A 19,745-nucleotide genomic window follows, 5' to 3' on the forward strand; every position below is an offset into this window, starting at 1 on the left:
GCCCAGGCTGGAGTGCAGTGGCGCCATCTTGGCTCACTGCGACCTCCGCCTCTAGGGTTTAAGCAATTCTCCTGTCTCAGCCTCCCGAGTAGCTGGGACCGTAGGCACCCGCCACCACACCTGGCTAATTTTTGTATTTTTAGTAGAGATGGGGTTTCATCTTGTTGGTCAGGCTGGTCTCAAATTCCTGACCTCAGGTTATTCACCCATCTTGGCCTCCTGAAGTGTTGGGATTACAGGTGTGAGCCACTGTGCCTAGCCCATTGCTAAATATTTTTTAATCAGTGTCTCACATTTAATAAAAAAAGGTCATATGGCAGGAAAATAATTTGACCAAAACTTAAAAGACTAAAAATGACCAAGCATTGAATTTAACCATGCCTGTACCAGTACCACCTCTTTCCTGCAAAAAATTACAAGCAAGAATGTGGGAAGGGAAAAAAAATATGCATATTAAACAAATCAAGAGGAAGGACAAACTGAATTTTGTGCCCACTGAATTTGCCACAAATATTGCAGAAAATATTCTCAAGGACATTACGGTTGTCTCCTTTGGTTGGTACATGGTTCATACAGCAGTATTTGTGTCAGTGAACATCTTACTCTTCCTCAGCAGTCTTTCTTTGTCCACAGATTTCGTAATGACTGTCAACCTTCGTTGTCACCTCTTGGACTTCAGGATGCACTTTAGCTTCCGTAGATCTCCATGAAATAAAGAGGTCTTCCAGGTCAATTTTAGTTCCTGGAAAGGATAAAACCCTTTTCTTTGTGGGTGTCCAAGTTGACCTGAGCCCTCGGTTAGAGTGGGGAGAGGAGAAGGTTAGAAAAATAAGGGCAAGAAGAAGTTCATTTTTTCTCCAGGGCAAACTTTCTTCCATGCTATAGGGACTCCAACAAATAGCATACCTTCTTGGCTACAGCTACTGGACCACCAAGCTGTTAGCTGTGAATCCATGGATCCATCATTTACATTTCATGACTTTAAGACAGACTTGAGGAAAGACATCTAGGAAATAATAATTGAACAATGATGTGAATATACTTCACACAACTGAACTGTACACTTCAACATGGTTAAGATGGTAATTATCATGTTATACATGTTTTACCACAGGTTACAATGTTTTAAAACTTGAAAAAGAAAAGGAAGGAATTACCTTGAGTTCTCAGCTAGGATTCGCAACGTTTCACCCCCTGCTCCTTCCTGATCTGTGGCAGAGCATCTTCTTTCTGTCCCTGCTCTACTCAGAGTCTGCTTTCCCTTCCCTGATACCAGCTTTACTGAGGCTTGTTTGAACCTAATGCAAAACATTCTCGCTAATGACTGAATTCCTACAAATAATTCCATACAGTCATTATATGATTTTAATCTTCTAAGGCATAAAATATTTGTTCTCATCATGGCTAAGATGCAGTACAAATCCTGTCACAGATGTGACTCATATACCTCTGAAATTCCTGAGATATTCATTGAAATAACATCTTCCAAGTTCTTTGTAGAATGTTTTTTTTTTTTTCTTTCTGATTTCTGCACATAGGATAGGAACAACATGTGTACCAGGATCTCAATAGAAGCAATGTGTGATCTAAAAAGATGAAAGAGCCAGGCGCAGTACCTCACGCCTATAATCCCAGCACTGTGCGAGGCTGAGATGGGTGGATCACCTGAGGTCAGGAGTTTGAGACCAGCCTGGCCAACATGGTGAAACCTCATCACTGCTAAAAAATAAAAAAATTACCTGGGTATGGTGGCAGGCACCTGTAATCCCAGCTACTTGGGAGGCTGAGGCGTGAAAATCACTTGAACTGGGCGGGAGGAGAGGGTGGTGTGCAGGTTGCAGTGTGCCAAGATCACGCCACTGCACTCCAGCTTGGCGGATAGGGTGAGACATTGTCTCCAAAAAAAAGGTGGGGGGAAGGAGAATTGTCTTGGACTACACATAAATTACACTAACACTAGCAATAGCTGATGAGCTAACATCACAAAAATACTCATAATGTTTTAAGTTTACAAATTTGTGTTGTGCCACATTCAAAGCTGTCCTGGGCTGCTTGTGGCCTGTCACCTGCTGGTTGGACAGGCTAGGTATAAAGTAATTATCTTTTCTTTAAAGTTATTTACTTACTTTTTAAATTGACATCTAACATTGTATATATTTATCATGTATCACATGATAAAAGAATCCCGCTGAATCACACTTCTCTCTTGGATTATGTGAATCTCTGCCATTTAAAGATCAGCCTGAGTCAAAAAAATAAAGTGATGACTTCATTCAGAAATGAGTATTAGATTTTAGTGCTGAAAAATAACTAAGGTAGGGACCTGAAAATGGCAAGAATAGTGTGGGATTTCTCTAAGATACCTAGTTCCATTAAACTCTTATATGAATGAAGACAAAGACTTCCCCTGTGTAAGTTTAGATGGCTTCTGATAACATTCCTACATAGACTCCTCAGGATTTAACTATATGTTCTTGAAAACATCTTAATTTAATTTTATTTATTTATTTATTTATTTTTTGAGATGGAGTTTTGCTCTTGTTACCCAGGCTGGAGTGCTATGGCGTGATCTCGGCTCACCGCAACCTCCGCCTCCTGGGTTCAGGCAATTCTTCTGCCTCAGCCTCCTGAGTCGCTGGGATTACAGGCACGTGCCACCATGCCCAGCTAATTTTTTGTATTTTTAGTAGAGACGGGGTTTCACCATGTTGACCAGGATGGTCTCGATCTCTTGACCTCGTGATCCACCTGCCTCGGCCTCCCACAGTGCTGGGATTACAGGCTTGAGCCACCGCGCCCGGCCCGAAAACATCTTAATTTTAAATGTTTGTTTCAAGATGGTGAATTAAACAGAGATAGCCATTCAAAAGATTGGACTCAGAATGTACTAAGTATGAAATGGAAAGGATTGAATTAGAGATCTGTGCGACAATGGGAATCATTTCAGAAACACTATGTTGAACAGAATAAGGTAGACACAAAAGAGTACCTATGGCATGACATGCATCTATATACATGAAATTCTAGAATAGGCAAAATCAACCTATGATGATAAAGGGATTGGCTGGGAAGAGGGAGAGGAGAGTTTACTTTCTGGGGTGACATAATATTGTAGATCTTGAAAGGGGGCTGGGTTATGCTGGTGTATGTAGTTTTCAAAGTTAGTAAACTTACACTTAAGATTTGTATATTTTGTTCCATGTCACTCTTCTTTAGAAGAAAAATTTTAAAGAAACATTGAATTCTAGTTAATGTTAGTCTTGCTAACCTACTCAGCAGGAAGTACATTCATGTTTCCAGTTCAGTTGGAAATACATCTAAAATAAGATGGGCCAATGGATGGATAGAAGGATGGAAAATGGGTAGATATGTGTTAAGTCGTGTTCATTAATATGTTAACACATCAATGCTATATGTATGAATAGTTTTATAATAAAATGTTGATGGTAATTGTCAAAATCACTTGTCCCATGTCAGTAATTTGTTCTTTGAACAAGAGTTCCAAAATCATTATTACTCACGTTATATATGTTTGAACAATTTTAGACACAATATCAATTGAATGCTTTCCCTGTCAGTTATGGAGTTCCAAAATGCAAGGATACACAGGGAAATCTTGCAAAGGTGCTGCTTTCTGGATTTTTGCTTTCAGGACAAAGACCAAATGGGAGAAACAAGCCTCATATCTCTTTCCATGGGAGAGTACAGACACACTATCATATATTCATACAAAGGAATTTTACTCAGCAATTAAAAAACAAAAAACAAAAAACCTTTTTTTTTTTTTTTTTTTTTTTAGATGGAATTTTACTCTTTTTGCCCAGGCTGGAGTGCAATGGCATGATCTCGGTTCACTGCAACCTCCGCCTCCCAGGTTCAAGCAATTTTTCTGTTTCAGCCTCCTGAGTAGCTGGGATTATAGGTGCGCGCCACCACACCCAGCTGGCTAATTTTTGTATTTTTAGTAGAGAGGGTTTCATCATATTGGTCAGGCTGGTCTCGAACTCCGGACCTCAGGTGATCTGCCCACCTCAGCCTCCCAAAGTGCTGGGATTACAAGCATGAGCCACTGGGCCCGGCCACAAACCATTAATATTTAAAACAATATAGATCAATGTGAAAATGATTCTGCTGACTTTACAGAATTCAGAACAAGAATACCTCTCCTCCTGGGCGGGGGGGTGGGGGCGATTTAAAATAAAAATAAATAAAAAAAGAATACCTCTCCTCCTCTCCTGTATAACTCCGTTACATGAAATGGCAGTTCAGGGGGAGGATAGTAGGATGGAGGGAGGAGGACTGATGGATTAAAAAGGAGAGGCTGGGCACGGCGACTCACACCGTAATCCCAGCACTTTGGGAGGCTGAGGTGGGCAGATCACCTGAGGTCAAGAGTTTGCAACCAGCCTGGCCAACATGGTGAAAACCTGCCTCTACTAAAAATACAAAAAAAGTTAGTCCGTCAGGGGGGTAGGTGCCTGTAATCCCAGCTTCTCGGGAGGCAGAGGAAGGAGAATCACTTGTACCCAGGAGGCAGAGGTTGCAGTGAGCTGAGACTGTGCCATTGCACTCCAGCCTGGGCAACAAGAGTGAAACTTCATTTCGAAAAAAAAAGGAGAAAACTTTGAAGAGGGAGGAATGTGTTTATTATATTGAATCTGGAATATGGTGACGCTTTAATTGCTATATCCATATGTAAAAGTCATCAAGTTGTATTCTTTAAAAAGACGCTATTTACTATACAGGACTTTACAACACTTAAACTGTAGGAAGAAAATTTGAGACACAAACTATTTTCATTTATCTGACAAAAACATAGCAAACATTTAAAAAAATAATTACAAAAGTTCACCTAGAAATTTATGATTCGATTTAAAAGAAAGATAAGAAAATACGATGGTCGGGAAGCCAAGATCTTCTTTTAAATATTTAGAAACTTGGCCAGGCGAGGGGGTCACACCTGTAACTCAGCACTCTGGGAGGCCCAGGCAGGTGGATCACCTGAGGTCGGGAGTTAGACTAGCCTGACCAACATGAATAAATCCCGTCTCTACTAAAAATACAAAATTAGCCAGGTGAGGTGGTGACTGCCTGTAATCCCAGCTACTTGGGAGGCTGAGGCAGGAGAATCACTTGAACCCAGAAAGCAGGGGTTGCAGTGAGCCGAGATCCTGCCATTGTACTCCAGACTGGGCAACAAGAGTGAAACTCTGTCTCCAAAAATAAATATTTAGAAACTTGCATTACATTCTCTGTAGCATATCCAAAAATATGTCCACACTGTATGGAAGAATGAGAAAAAATATGTAAGTAAAAAGTCTTAAAGTTATAGATGAAAATATTATATAAAGATATGGGGTTTTTGTTTGTTTTTTTGTTTTTTTTTTGAGATGGAGTTTCACTCTTGTTGCCCAGGCTGGTGTGCGATGGTGTGATCTCCTCTGACTCCCAGGGCCAAGTGATTCTCCTGCCTCAACCTCCCAAGTAGCTAGGATTACAGGTGCCCACCACCGTGCCCAGCTAATTTTTTGTAATTTTAGTAAAGACAGGATTTCACCATGATGGCCGGGCTGGTCTCGAACTCCTGAACCTTAGGTGATCTTCCTGCCTCGGCCTCCCAAAGTGCTGGGATTATAGGCGTGAGCCCATGCCCAACCAGATATGTTTATATATACACAAAACTGAGAGAGGGCAGCTGCTATAATAATAATAATACCGGCTGGGCACAGTGGCTCATCCTTGTAATCCCAGCATTTTGGGAGGCTGAGGCAGGAGGATCACTTGAGGTCAGGAGTTTGAGACCAGCCTGGCCAACATGGTGAAATCCTGTTTCTACTAAAAATACAAAAATTAGGCATGGTGTCACAGCCCTGTTGTGACATGATCTCAGCTCCTGCCACTGCCTTCTGAGTAGCTGGGGTTACAGGCACCTGCTGCCATGCCCAGCTAATTTTTTTTTTTTTTTTTTTTTAGAGACGGGGTCCCACTATGTTGCCCAGGCTGGAGTGCAGTGGCGATCCCACTACTGATCAGCACGTGAGTTTTGACCTGCTCCGTTTCCAACCGGGGCTGGTTCACCCCTCCTTAGGCAACCTGGTGGTCCCCCGCTCCTGGGAGGTCACCATATTGATGCAAAACTTAGTGTGGACACCCGATCAGCATAGCACACTATAGCCCAGAACTCCTGGGCTCAAGTGATCCTCCTGCCTCAGCCTCCTGAGTAGCTGGGACTACAGGCACACACCACCACACCCAGCTCATTTTTGTATTTTTAGTAGAGATGGGGTTTCACCATGTTGGCCAGGCTGGTCTCAAAATCCTAACCTCAAGTGATCCACTCACCTCGGCCTTCCAAAGTGTTGGGATTACAGGTGTGAGCCACCATCACTGGCCTATCCTATTCCTGTGTGGTTAATTTTTCTTGTTGCAAAGTATATTCTTTAGTGGAGATTTTATGTATTACATAACTGAAAATCTCTCTTTTCCCCACTCTAGAAAAATAGTTTTGCTGAGTATAAAATTGTAAGTTGACAGTTGTTTCTCCTCAGCAAATGGAAAGCTGCTGTATTGCTGGGAAGAATGGTGTCACATTGATTTCCACTGCAGATTTTGTGCCTTCCCTCTCTGGTAGATATTAAGATTTATTTTTCTTTTTCCTTTTTCTTTTAGAGATAGTATCTCACTCTGTCACCTAGGCTGGAGTGCAGTGGCATGATCATGGCTTACTATAGCTTTGACCTCCTTGGGCTCAGGCGATCCTCCTACCTCAGCCTCCTGACTAGTTGGGGCCACAGGTGCACACCATCACCCCTGGTTAATTTTTTATTTTTTGTAGACACAAGGTTTTACTATGTTGCCCAGGCTGGTCTTGAAATCCTGGCTCTTTGTGTCTATTTGTGTGCAAGATCATGGCTCACTGCAGCCTCTCCCTCCTGGCCTCAAGCTGTCTTCTCATCTCAGCCTCCCAAGTAGCTAGGATTACAGGTACACACCACCATGTCCAGCTCATTTTTTTCTTATTTCTTGCAGAGAGGGTCTCACTCTGTTGCCCAGGCTAGTCTTGAACTCCTGGGCTCAAGTGATCCTCCCACCTCATCCTCCCAAAGTGTTGGGATTACAGGTGTGAGCCATTGCATCCAGCCTCATTCAGATTTTTTAAAAGACTAAATGGCTGGGAGTGGTGGCTTATGTCTGTAAACCTAACACTTTAGAAGGCTGAGGTGGGTGATTGCTTGAGCCTAGGAGGTCAAGACCAACCTGGCCAACATGATAAAACCCGGTCTTTACTAAAAATACAAAAAAATTGGCTGGATGTTGTGATGTATGCCTATAATCCCAGCTACTGGGGAGGCTGAGGCGGGAGAATTGCTTGAACCTGGGAGCTGGAGGTTGCAGTAAGCTGAGATAGTGCCATTGCGCTCCAGCCTGGGCAACGAAAGCAAAACTCTGGCTCAAAAAAAAAAAAAAAAGACTCAATGTTGGTTATTTGGCAATATCATGAGTACCATTGTTAACAGTCAGGGCTAAAAAGCGTCCTGAGAAGCTAAGCTTGGTGCCTCACGTCTATAGTCCTAGCACTTTGGGAGGCCAAGGGAGGAGGATTACTTGAGCCCAGGAGTTTGGAACCAGCCCAGGCAACATGGCAAAACCTGATTTCTACAAAAAAAATCGATCAATAAATTAGCTGGATGTGGTGGCGTGCACTTGTGGTCCTAGCTACTAGGGATGCTGAGGTGGGAGGATTGCTTGAGCCCAGGAGGTTGAGGCTACAGTGAGCCATAATGCCACTGCACTCCAGCCTGGGTGACAAAGCAAGAGACCTTGTCTAAAAGAAAAAAAAAAAAAAAAAAGCGGGGTGGGGGTGGGGGCCCACCTGGTTAAAATAAGGAAACCCCCTACCTAAAAAAAAAAAAAAAAAAAAAGAAAAAGAAAAAGGGCCGGGTGCAGTGGCTCACGCCTGTAATCCCAGCACTTTAGGAGGCCAAGGCGGGCAGATCATGAAGTCAGGAGTTCGAGAGCAGCCTGACCAACATGGTGAAACCCCGTCTCTACTAAAAACACAAAAATTAGCTGGGTGTGGTGGCATGTGTCTGTAAATCCCAGCTCCTCGGGAGGCTGAGGCAGGAGAATCACTTGAACCCGGGAGTAGGAAGTTGCAGTGAGCCGAGATCACGCCACTGCACTCCAGCCTGGGTGACAGAGTGAGGCTCTGTCTCAAAAAAAAAATAATTAATTAATTAATTAATTAAAAAAAAAAAAAGGGCCGGGTGTGGTGGCTCACGCCTGTAATCCAAGCACTTTGGAGGCCATGGCGGGCGGATCACCTGAGGTCAGGAGTTCAAGACCAGCCCAACCAACAAGGTGAAACCCGGTCTTAAAAAAAAAAAAAAAAAAGCTAGTGCAAATGTCTGTAGTCCTAGCTACTTGAGAGGCTGAGGCAGGATAAATCCCTTACAGTTCAAGGCTGTAGTGAGCTATGATTACACCATTATACCCAGCCTGGATGACACAGTGAGTGAGATCCTGTTTCTTGTTTTGTTTTGTTTTTGATATGGAGTCTTGCTCTGTTGCCCAGGCTGGAGTGTAATAGTGCACCTTTGGCTCACAGCAACCTCTGACTCCCTGGTTCAAGCAATTCTCCTGCGTCGGCCTCCTGAGTAGCTGGGATTACAGGCATTGCCATCATCTTTGCTAAGCCAGTATTAAAGAGGTTGGTAAAGAAGCAGTACTCTTATTTGCTGGGGAATGAGACGTTTTGTTGTGGCTTGGACAATTTACATGTTTTGCGTTCAACATGATGATGGAGTGATCTAGTTTTGTCTGATGTTGATGTTTTGTGAAATTGTTTATGCTCAACAGAACACCAAGACCTAGCTGTGTCAGGCCAATTTTTTTTTCTCTCTTTATCACATTTTAATAAGCATGAAACATCTCATTCTTGGCTGAAGGACCTACGTCCTTTTTACACAGAGAAGCAGCCTCGATTTCCATCCCAGGTGCAGAGCTTCAGCTAAGTGACTCAGTTTCACATCTATCTTAACCTTGTAGTTTCCACAGAAACGACCCTGGGTCCACTTTACAGTCCACACCGGATTATGACTCCTCTACACACAGCTGTGCTGTGCTTTGAGCATATCAAACACTGCTTCACTTAAATTTCGCCTGAATTCGACTCTTTCCCAAATCATATAACAATTCTTTTATTTTAGTGACTGTCAATAAACTTGACTTTGGTGGAATTACAGGTTTCTCCACTGATTTGATTGGGCTAGAACAAAACTATATACTGTATAATAAAAATGTTATGGAAAAAATAAAAGCAAGGAAAAAGGGCTGGGAAAGGGACAGTTTGCGATATAAGTAAGGTGCTCAAGGAAGGCCCCACGGATAAAGTGACATCTGAGCAACGACCTGACGGAAGCGGGGAATTTTTAAATTGACTGATTATCTGGGAAAAGGGCATTCCAGGAAGAGGGAAGAGTCAGTGCAAAGGCTCTGAGGACAGGCATACAGGGCATGTTGCAACCACGCTTTTAGTGAGGCCCACCCTGACAACCTCTTTAATTCTGAAGCCTACTCCTACCCCCACTGTTACTCCCTAATCCCACTTTTGCTTTTCTACAGAACTTTTCTAGATATAATTCCGTGTCGTTTGTTTTCGTTCACCGATGTAGCCCAAGCTCCTAGGAGTGTGGGACACACAGAAGGCGCCTGACAGCCACGTATGAAGGAAAAGAGGCCCGGGGCTGGGCAGAGACCAAGGCCAAGGGAAGTATAAGACTCGGTCGCGTGAAGCCTTGGGGACCACTGGGAGGGCTCCGGCGCCACGCACATCTGCGCGGAACGAGCCGCCAGAGGTCGCTGTCAGTCGCACAGAGAAGCCCCTAGGACTCGATGCACGTCGACGCGCGTGCGCCGCGGCCCCGTCGAGGCACCCGTCTGATTGGCTGTGGCTGGCTCGCAAAAGGGGCGTTGCGCATGCGCACTCCTCCGCGCGAGCCGTGCTAGTCGGTTCCTGTTGCTCTCCAGCCTCCGTCGTCTCTGCAGCACCCTGAGTTCTCCTCCAGAGCGCTAGTCCCCGGAGCTCGGAATGTTCCCGGAACTTAATAACCTGCTCAACACCACCCCGGACAGGGCGGAGCAGGTAAGAGGTCCCGTGGCCCGGAAGGGGGCGGGGCCTGGCAGGCGGCGGAAGACTGCAGCCGGGAGGCAGGGCGCACGACCCCGGGGAATGGCGCCATGACCGGGCACGGGGGGCCTGGGAGTTGTAGTCCGCGGAGGGTCGACCCGGGGATTGAACTGGAGACTTGGGCCCGCCGAAGTTGGGCCTTGGGCCATCTCGCATATTCTCAAAGGCCGTGCGTGCCCTTAAAAGTCCTTGAGAAGTGGCCGGCGCAGTGGCTCACGCCTGTAATCCCAGCACTTTGGGAGGTCATGGCGGGTGGATCACCTGAGGTCAGGAGTTCGAGACCAGTCTGGCCAACATGGTGAAACCCAGGTCTCTACTAAAAATACAAAAATGAGCCGGGCGTGGTGGCGCATGCCTGTAATCCCAGCTACTCGGGAGGCTGAGGCAGGAGAACTGCTTGAACCCGGGAGGCGGAGGTTGCAGTGAACCGAGATCGCGCCACTGCACTCCAGCCTGGGCAACAGAGCAGGACTCCGTCTCAATTTAAAAAAAAAGTCCCTGGGAAGCACGGCATACAATGAGGTTGGCTTATATTCACAGACGTATACTGGGGCACCCTGTGCGTGTTCATTGGGGCCCCAGGCGCTCAGAGGAGCCTGCGGAATAGGCCCGAAAGGAGAAGGGAGTTCGAATCTCTGCCATCTTCCTGGGCGAGCTTCCTAACCGCCCCCTTGCCCGGGAGCACTCCGCGTGTCGTTTTGAACGCTGCTTTTCTTACTCTTCCTCCTCCTGGTGTCTAATAGAACTTAGAAGCTGGTCGCAGCCAGCGTTGGCTTGCACCAGTCTGTTTTTGGCACCACGGGCTGGCCTGTTTTCCACCCTCCTGCTGACACTCAGGGGCACCTCGAAACCTTTCACATTTTAACATAGGAGTAACCTTTCAGGAGCTTTTTTTTTTTTTGTCTGACGGAGTCTCGCTTCGTCGCCCGGGCTGAAGTGCCCTGGGCTCGATTTTGGCTCCCTGCAACCACACCTCCCTGATTCAAGTGATTCTCCTTATTCAGCCTCTCCAGTAGCTGGGATTACAGGCCTGCACTACCACACCTGGCTAATTTTTTTTTTTTTTTTTTTTTTTTGTATTTTTGTTAGAGACGGGGTTTCACCATGTTGGCCAGGCTGGTCTCAAACTCCTGAGTTCAGGTGATCCACCCGCCTCTGCCTAAGTGATGGGATTACAGGCGTGAATCCAGCCTGGTTTTTTCATCTTTGTCTTCCTGATGAAATGGTAAGCTCCTCCAGGCAACCAGGATACTATGTGTCTAAAGCCTTTTTATGACCCTCTAGTGCCAAATTATAGCTTTCAGTGGATCCTTGTGGAATTTAATTGCCAGGCAGTTCTTGTCCAGGTGACTCTGATTACCTTGCCAGTTACTACTGGCACTTCCAAAGTCAGCCTAGGGCCAGATGAGAGAATGGACTGACTATGCAGGTGAGCACCAGGAAATGACAGCACCCAGGATAACCCTGAAGGTCTGACAGTGTGATCTTTCTTTTTTTTTTTTTTTTTTTTTTTGAGACGGAGTTTCACTCATGTTACCCAGGCTGGAGTGCAATGGCGCGATCTCGGCTCACCACAACCTCCGCCTCCTGGGTTCAGGCAATTCTCCTGCCTCAGCCTCCTGAGTAGCTGGGGTTACAGGCACGCACCACCATGCCCAGCTAATGTTTTTTGTATTTTTAGTAGAGACGCAGTTTCACCATGTTGACCAGGATGGTCTTGATCTCTTGACCTCGTGATCCACCCGCCTTGGCCTCCCAAAGTGCTGGGATTACAGGCTTGAGCGATCTTTCATATTATAAGTGAAAAAACCTGAAGTCCAGAGAAGTCAGGCATTTGCGGAAGGTCACACGGCAAAGAGCTGGCATACATATCACGTGATGCTGCCCTTCCCTGTCACTGACAGAGGTGACTGGAGCAGGACACCCAGGCTTTGCAGAGACCACCCTCAGAGGTCTTTCTAGGACTCTCCATGATCACACCTCTGTCTGAAGCAGGGCCATTGGGTAAACTTCGTTATCAGACATCTCTATCAATAACTGCTTCTTCCTCCCCTCTCCCTCACCCTGCAGAACAGAATGGCATCAGAATATAAAGTATTTGGCTGGGAGGTCTTTTGAAGGCCTCTTCCAATCCTAGCAGTCTGATTTTCATTGGAGTCTGATGGTAAAAGCATCCTTTGTTCAGGATCCCATTCTTCCTAAGACTGGTTCCTGAGTTACTAAGGTGAGGAGTGAGGAAGAGAAATAATTTTATTCTCTGTTTTGCTTTGAGGAGGTGGAGGCTAAGATATGCTTGCCTATCATGAGTAACAATAAGTGATAACTTTAGCCGGGCGCGGTGGCTCACACCTGTAATCCCAGCACTTTGGGAGGCCGAGGCGGGTGGATCACGAGGTCAAGAGATCGAGACAATCCTGGTCAACATGGTGAAACCCCGTCTCTACTAAAACTATAAAAAAAAATTAGCTGGGCATGGTGGCGCGTGCCTGTAATCCCAGCTACTCAGGAGGCTGAGGCAGGAGAATTGCCTGAACCCAGGAGGCGGAGGTTGCGGTGAGCCGAGATCGCGCCATTGCACTCCAGCCTGGGTAACATGAGTGAAACTCCGTCTCCAAAAAAAAAAAAAAAAAAAATAAGTGATAACTTTAATCATGGATTTTCTGTAATTTTGACTTATTTTCATCTTTTCAGGGTAACCTTAGCATATATATCATTAAAAAAATAAACCCTTAAGGTATAGAAATTTAGGTGTGGACATAATTGACTAGATTTCTACACTAAGCTGACCTCTTTCCAGGGAGTCTAACCTTTTTGTGTTCCTCATAACTTTTAGGGGAAACTGACTCTACTCTGTGATGCCAAGACAGATGGCAGTTTCCTTGTACACCACTTTCTCTCCTTCTACCTCAAAGGTATGCGACTTGTTGATGCTGTAGAAAAGAAACCCAAGGGGAGTACAGAAATAATAAAAACCAAAACTGTTTAAGGAACCTCTTGCATTTTAACGTAGGAGTAACCTCTTACTTCTACATTAAATAAGAGCATTTACAAGCCAGGCCTTGGTGTTGGGATACCTAGGGGGGCTATTTTATTTATTAATACTGGGCCCTCTAGTTCCCTCCTCAGCCCTGACAAAGAGTGGCATGTGCTCCCTGTTTCTGTGTCCTTCCTCTTCTCCACCCACTGTGTGGACATCGTCTCACTGAGGTCCTGTGTGGCCTCCTGATTTTGTTGCTTCTTGGTCTTTGTGTATCTTGAGGTCTCTGGGTGCTCGACCCTATTGACACTTTGTCCTGGCAGTAGATGCTTCTTAAAGAACATGTCTGCTGCATGGCTGGGCCCAGTGGCTCACGTTTATAATCCCAGCGCCCCGGGAGGCCCGGGTGGGAGGATTATCTGTGGCCAGAAGTTTGAGACCAGCCTAGGTAACATAGGGTGACCCTGTCTTTACAAAAAATACAGAAATTAGCTGGGCACGCCCATAGTTCCAGGTACTCTGGAGGCTGAGGTGGGCAGATCCCTTGAGGCCGGAGAGGTTGAGGCTGTCATGAGCCATGTTTGTGCCACTCTAGCCTGGACAACAGAGCAAGACCATCTCAAAATAAGTAAATAAATAAGTGCCTAGTCCTACATCTGACATCTAACAGAAATATATCTTAGAATCAGCCGAATAAGACGTAACTGTTAAATAAGAAAAAAGTACATCTTTCTTCAGAATCATATTCTATATGTTGGGTTGCAAAGCCCCTGAGTCTCTAGATTTGCCTCAGTGCTTTTGTTTCCAGAGGTTCGACGTCAGTGAGACTGGTTGTAAGCAGAGGATTTATTTTAAATGAATTATTTTCTTTTCTAGCTAATTGTAAAGTCTGCTTTGTGGCACTCATCCAGTCCTTCAGCCACTACAATATCGTGGGACAGAAGCTGGTAAATATTTTGGTGCTCCATGGTGAGATCCCTGAGTGGGTGTGTGTGTCACGCATGGTCAAAGCTTGGCTTTCTGTTTGCTTTGTACAGAACTTAGTGAAGGAGGGACTAAATGAATCTTGGGATTCTGAACTCCTTATCTGAAGGGCAAAGGTAGCATCTGAACGTGTTTCATTAGTTGAGACTTTGTAGAACCAGACCTGCTCTTTGTAGATGTTAATTAATCAAACCCTTCTCTACTTATTCTGGACCAGTTAAGATTTTCTCCTTCTCCACGAAAGTTTTGATTTTCATCCTCCTTGGTCGGAGCTCCCATGTTGCTCTGCTGCGAAATTGGATGCCCCCCACTGTCTTTCCTTAAGTCTAGGGCATCAGACCCCAATGTGGGGAGAGACACTTTTGTTTCCTGCCCCTCACCACCTCAGACACAGGCAGGCAAGAATCAGATGGCCAAGAGGCTGATGAACTTCCTGACCTAACCTGGGCCATTACCCAGGTTAGGTAGTTAGTAAAGACCAGGTGTACTTTACTGCCTGAAAATGGGAGCTGAAGGGCTGTTTTTTGTTTTTGATTTTTTTTTTCCCAGACAGGCCAGCCTTAGAGAGGTAGAGAACCTGGCTATTCTTTAGCAGTGGTCTTTAAAATGCCAGTCTTGGGCCTGGCATGGTGACTCACACCTGTAATCCCAGCACTTTGGGAGGCCGAGGCAGGTAGATTACCTGAGGTCAGGAGTTTGAGACCAGCCTGGTCAACATGGCAAAACCCTGTCTCTACTAAAAATACAAAAATTAGCTGGACAGGTGGTGTGTGCTCCTAGAGTGAGACACCATCTCAAAAAAAAGGAAAAAAATAATCTCTCCCAGAGATGCAGCCCCCGCCAAAAAACATAAGCAAATCAAGTCCAGAAATATATAAGCAGAACGATACACCACACTTGGGTTTATTACAGTTTTGCAAAGTTGATTCAACGTTTGAAAATAAACTATTGGCTGGGCATGATGGCTTACGCCTGTAATCCCAGCACTTTGGGAGCCTGAGGCGGGAAGATCATGAGGTCAAGAAATCGAGACTATCCTGGCCAACATGGTGAAACCCTGTCTCTACCAAAAATACAAAAATTAGCTGGGCGTGGTGGCGCACCCCTGTAATCCCAGCTACTCGGGAGACTGAGGCAGGAGAATCGCTTGAACCCGGGTTGTGGAGGTTGCAGTGAGCTGAGATCACGCCACTGTGCTCCAGCCTGGCAACAGAGCAAGACTCCATCTCAAAAAAAAAAAAAAAAATCAACTATTGTAATCCACCCTAGGCTGAAGAAACAAATTCATATGATCATATCACTTGATGCAAAAAAAGCATTTGACAAAACCCAAGACCTAGTCATTATAAAAATTCTCAGCTGCCAGGGGTGGAGGCCCATGCCTTTTATCCTAACACTTTGGAATCGGTCACTCATGGGGCATGCATTCTACTCATTTAGTTCTTAGAGGATCCAGGCATGATGGCTCATGCCTGTAATCCCAGCTACTCCAGAGGCTGAGGCATGAGAATCACTTCAACCTGGGAGGCGGAAGTTACAGTGATCCAAGATCACGCCACTGCACTCCAGCCTGGGTGAAAGAGCAAGACTCCATGTCAATCAATCAATCAATCAATCAATCACATCCAGTCTTACTGGATGTCTCGCTCTACAGGCACACACCACCCGCCTGGCTAATGGCAGACCAAGTCACTGCCTCCTCTCTGTTGGGCAGAAGCAAATGAGGGGGCAAGAGGATGGTAGATTCTTTCTTTCCCATCCGTTGAAGAGAAGGGAGAACTTCCTGTGTTAGACATCAGGCCAGGAGCCCACGGAGAACAATCAGGATGTAAAGAAAACATGTTGCGTTGGCCAGGTGCAGTGGCTCACGCCTGTAATCCCAGCACTTTAGGAGGCCAAGGCAGGCGGATCACCTGAGGTTAGGAGTTCGAGACAAGCCTGACCAACGTGGAGAAACCCCATCTTTACTAAAAATATGAAATTTATTTGTATTTTTAGTAAATAATGTACTTATTTACTAAAGTAATAAATAGTATTACTTAGGCAGAAGAATCGCTTGAACCTGGGAGGCAGAGATTGCAGTGAGCTGAGATTGTGCCATTGCACTCCAGCCTGGGCCACAAGAGCAAAAACTCTGTCTCAAAAAAAAAAGGAAACAAAACATGTTGGATTGCAGGTCTCTGTAGCATGATAGCATGACATTACGGCCACTGGATCTGCGTTTCAGATGAGACAGATGTGTGTTTGCAGTCTAAACTGGCCAATTTTTCTTTTACCTTTGAATGATCAGCGTAGCAGGAATGGCATGCACAGTACTTGGCATGTGAAGTACTGGGGCGTGAGCTTCTATACTCATGCCATATTGTTGCACTTACATGAATACACTGGTAGTGAGCAAGAGCAAAGGTGATGATCAGGAGGCTTTTTCTCTGTCAGCTGCAGCTTTTGGAACAAATGATCCTGGACAGTGGAGGACCCTGGGCGATTTGTGTGTGAATAAGCAATTGAGACCTGATGTAGGGGCATGGAAAGTCTAAAGAGTTGCATGTCCTCCATCCCTCCCTCCCTCCCTTCCCTTTTTTATAGAGAATGGGTCTGCCTATGTTTCCCAGGATGATCTTAAACTCCTAAGTTCAAGGAATCCTCCTGGCTCAGCCTCTCAAAGTGCTGGGATTACAGGTATTAGTCACCACGCCCAGCCCCATGTGACCTATTTCTGCACAGATGGAGCAGTGGATTACACATTTAGATGCATCACCATCCCTGGGTGTTTGTTAAGATGTAGATCCTGAGCTCTGCCCTCTTCTGGAGGTCTGAAGTTAGACTCAGGGATCTTTTTTTTTTTTTTTTTTTTTTTTTTTTGAGTTGGAGTTTCACTCTTGTTGCCCAGGCTAGAGTGCAATGGTGCAATCTTGGCTTACTGCAACCTCCACCTCCCAGGTTCAAGAGATTTGTCTGCCTCAGCCTCCCAAGTAGCTGAGACTACAGGCATGAGCTACCATGCCACGCTAGGGAGCTGCATTTTAATCAGGCGTCTTAAAGGGGTACTTAATTGGATGGCAGTTCATGAAGAACCATATTTAAGAAGTCCTTGACGCCAAGCGCAGTGGCTCACACCTGTAATCCCAGCACTTTGGGAGGCCGAGGCGGGTGGATCACTTGGGTCCAGGAGTTCCAGACCAGCCTGGTCAATATGGTGAAACCCCGTCTCTACTGAAAATAACAAAAATTAGCCGAGTGTGGTGGCACATACCTGTAATCCCAGATACACGGGAGGTTGAGGCACAAGAATCATTTGAACCTGGGAGGCAGAGATTTCAGTGAGCTGAGATTGCATCACTACACTCAGGCTGGGCAATGGAATGAGACTCTGTATCAAAAAAAAAAAAAAAATCTTGAGCTTCAAGTCAGTGACGAGTAAAAAATGAAAAAGAAAAAAATGTAGTCCTGGTCTGAGCAGGGATAAACGTACTAAATTTCTGCCGGCCTTTTTTTTTTTTTTGGCGGAGTTTCGCTCTTGTCACCCAGGCTGGAGTGCAGTGGCGCGATCTCAGCTTACTGCAGCCTCCTCCTCCCAGGTTCAAGCAGTTTTCCTGCCTCAGCCTCCCCAGTAGCTGGGACTATAGGCATGCGCCTCCATGCCCAGCTAATTTTGCATTTTTACTAGAGACGGGGTTTCACCATGTTGGTCAGGCTGGCCTCGAACTCCTGACCTCAGTTAATCCAACCGCCTCAGCCTACCAAAGTGCTGGAATTTACAGGCATGAGCTACCGTGCCCAGCCTGATCTTTTTTTTTTTTTTTTTTTTTTAAAGAGTTTATATTGGTGGAATACTTATGAGAGCACTGCCCCAGTTAGAAGAGAAGGAGGACTTATTTGTACTCAGTTCTTACTGTGTTCCAGGCAGCCTGACAGTTACAGTCCATGAGTTGTGCTCTTTCAAACCTCAAAACAATCTTAAGGTCCCATGCCACTGACAGATAAACAGAGCAAAAAGTGTGGGCCCTTGGCCAGGTGCGGTGGCTCACGCCTGTAATCTCAGCACTTTTGGAGGATGTGGCGGGTGGGTCACCTGAGGTCAGGAGTTCAAAACCAGCCTGGCCAACATGGTGAAACCCCGTCTCTAGTAAAAATGCAAAATTAGCTGGGCATGGAGGCGCATGCCTATAGTCCCAGCTACTGGGGAGGCTGAGGCAGGAGAATTGCTTGAATCTGGGAGGTGGAGGTTATGGTGAGCTGAGATTGCTCCATTGCACTCTAGCCTGAGCAACAACAGTAGGGGAAAAAAAAACAAGTGTGGGCCCTTATTTCTACACTGGCATTTTCCAGACTTTGACTAGCCATCATCTTGTTTTATTATTACTTGTTTTTAAATATGTTTAATTTTATAAATACATACATTTAAAGATGAAAGTTTGTATCACCATTATAAATTAAAACCCCCCAGTGTGGTCAGTATGGTAAAACCCCGTCTCTACTAAAAATACAAAAATAAGCTGGGCGTGGTGGCGTGCCCTGTAGTCCCAACTACTTGGGACGCTGAGGCAGAAAAAATAGCTTGAACCCAGGAGGCTGAGGTTGCAGGGAGCTGAGATCATGCCACTATACTCCAGCCTGGGCGACAGTGAGACTCCGTTTCAAGAAAAAGATAAAAACAGCATTGAGCTGGTGGGTGAGTGGCTCATGCATATAATCCCAACACTTTGGGAGGCTGAGGTGGGAGGCTCACCTTGGCCCAGGAGTTCAAGACCAGCCTGGGCAACTTAGTGAGACCCTGTCTTTACAAAAGGATTACAGGGGTGAGCCACCATGCTCTGCCCCCTTTTTTTTTTTTTTTGAGACAGAGTTTCACTTTTGTTGCCCAGGATGGAGAGCAATGGCATGGTCTCGGCTCACTGCAGCCTCTGCCTCCCGAGTAACTGGGATTACAGACATGTGCCACCATGCCCATCTAATTTTTTTTTTTTTTTTCCTAGAGACGGGGTTTCACTATGGTCTTGATCTCTTGACCTCGTGATCCACTTGCCTCGGCCTCCCAAAGTGCTGGGATTACAGGCCTGAGCCACCGCGCCTGGCCAATTTTGTATTTTTAGTAGAGACGGAGTTTCTCCATGTTGGTCAGGCTGGTCTCGAACTCCAGACCTCAGGTGATTCACCCATCCTGGCCTCCCAAAGTACTGGGATAATAGGCGTGAGCCACTGCACCAGGCCTAGGTTTTTGTTTTTTGCGTCTTTTTGAGACAGGGTTTTGAGCTCTTGTTCAGGCTGGAGTGCAGTGGCGTGATCATTGGCTCACTGCAGCCTTGACTTCCTGGGCCCACGTGGTCCTCCCACCTCAGCCTCCTGAGTTGCTGAGACTACAGGTGCAAATTGCACTTGGCTAATTTTTTAAATCTATTTGTAGAGACGAGGTCTCTCCCTGTTGCCCAAGCTGGTCTCAAACTCCTGGACTCAAAAAATCCGCCTGCCTCAGCCTCCCAAGTAGTTGGGACTCCAGGCATGTGCCACCATGCCCAGCTAGTTTTTCTTTTAATGTGACAATTAAATGGCAGTGCGCATCTGAAAACAGGTGGAGGATTGTGGGTTGAGAGCTCC

At 45.7% G+C, this 19,745-nt stretch overlaps 1 protein-coding gene and 1 pseudogene across 4 annotated transcripts in view; one reads left to right on the forward strand and one right to left on the reverse strand.

The window, feature by feature from the left end:
- Nucleotides 1-599: 599 nt before the first annotated feature.
- Nucleotides 600-1,006, reverse strand: LOC116564693 (annotated as a pseudogene).
- An 8,918-nt stretch (nucleotides 1,007-9,924) lies between these two features.
- Nucleotides 9,925-19,745, forward strand: part of ELP6 (elongator acetyltransferase complex subunit 6) — a 29,380-nt gene continuing 19,559 nt past the window's right edge. For 2 of the 4 annotated variants that reach the window (XM_032297960.1, XM_032297959.1), the window contains exons 1-3: nucleotides 9,925-10,144; nucleotides 13,023-13,101; nucleotides 14,043-14,113. In XM_032297960.1, the coding sequence (XP_032153851.1) occupies nucleotides 10,091-10,144; nucleotides 13,023-13,101; nucleotides 14,043-14,113 (204 nt within the window). In that variant the 5' untranslated portion in view covers nucleotides 9,925-10,090. Of the gene's footprint in view, nucleotides 10,145-13,022; nucleotides 13,102-14,042; nucleotides 14,136-19,745 lie in introns of those variants that run through there. The other 2 variants (XM_032297961.1, XM_032297962.1) reach the window with 2 other exon arrangements.

This window comes from Sapajus apella, unplaced genomic scaffold, assembly GCF_009761245.1.
Source record: "Sapajus apella isolate SASKATOON/1434 unplaced genomic scaffold, GSC_monkey_1.0 scaffold38, whole genome shotgun sequence".
Taxonomy (NCBI): Eukaryota; Metazoa; Chordata; class Mammalia; order Primates; family Cebidae; genus Sapajus; species Sapajus apella.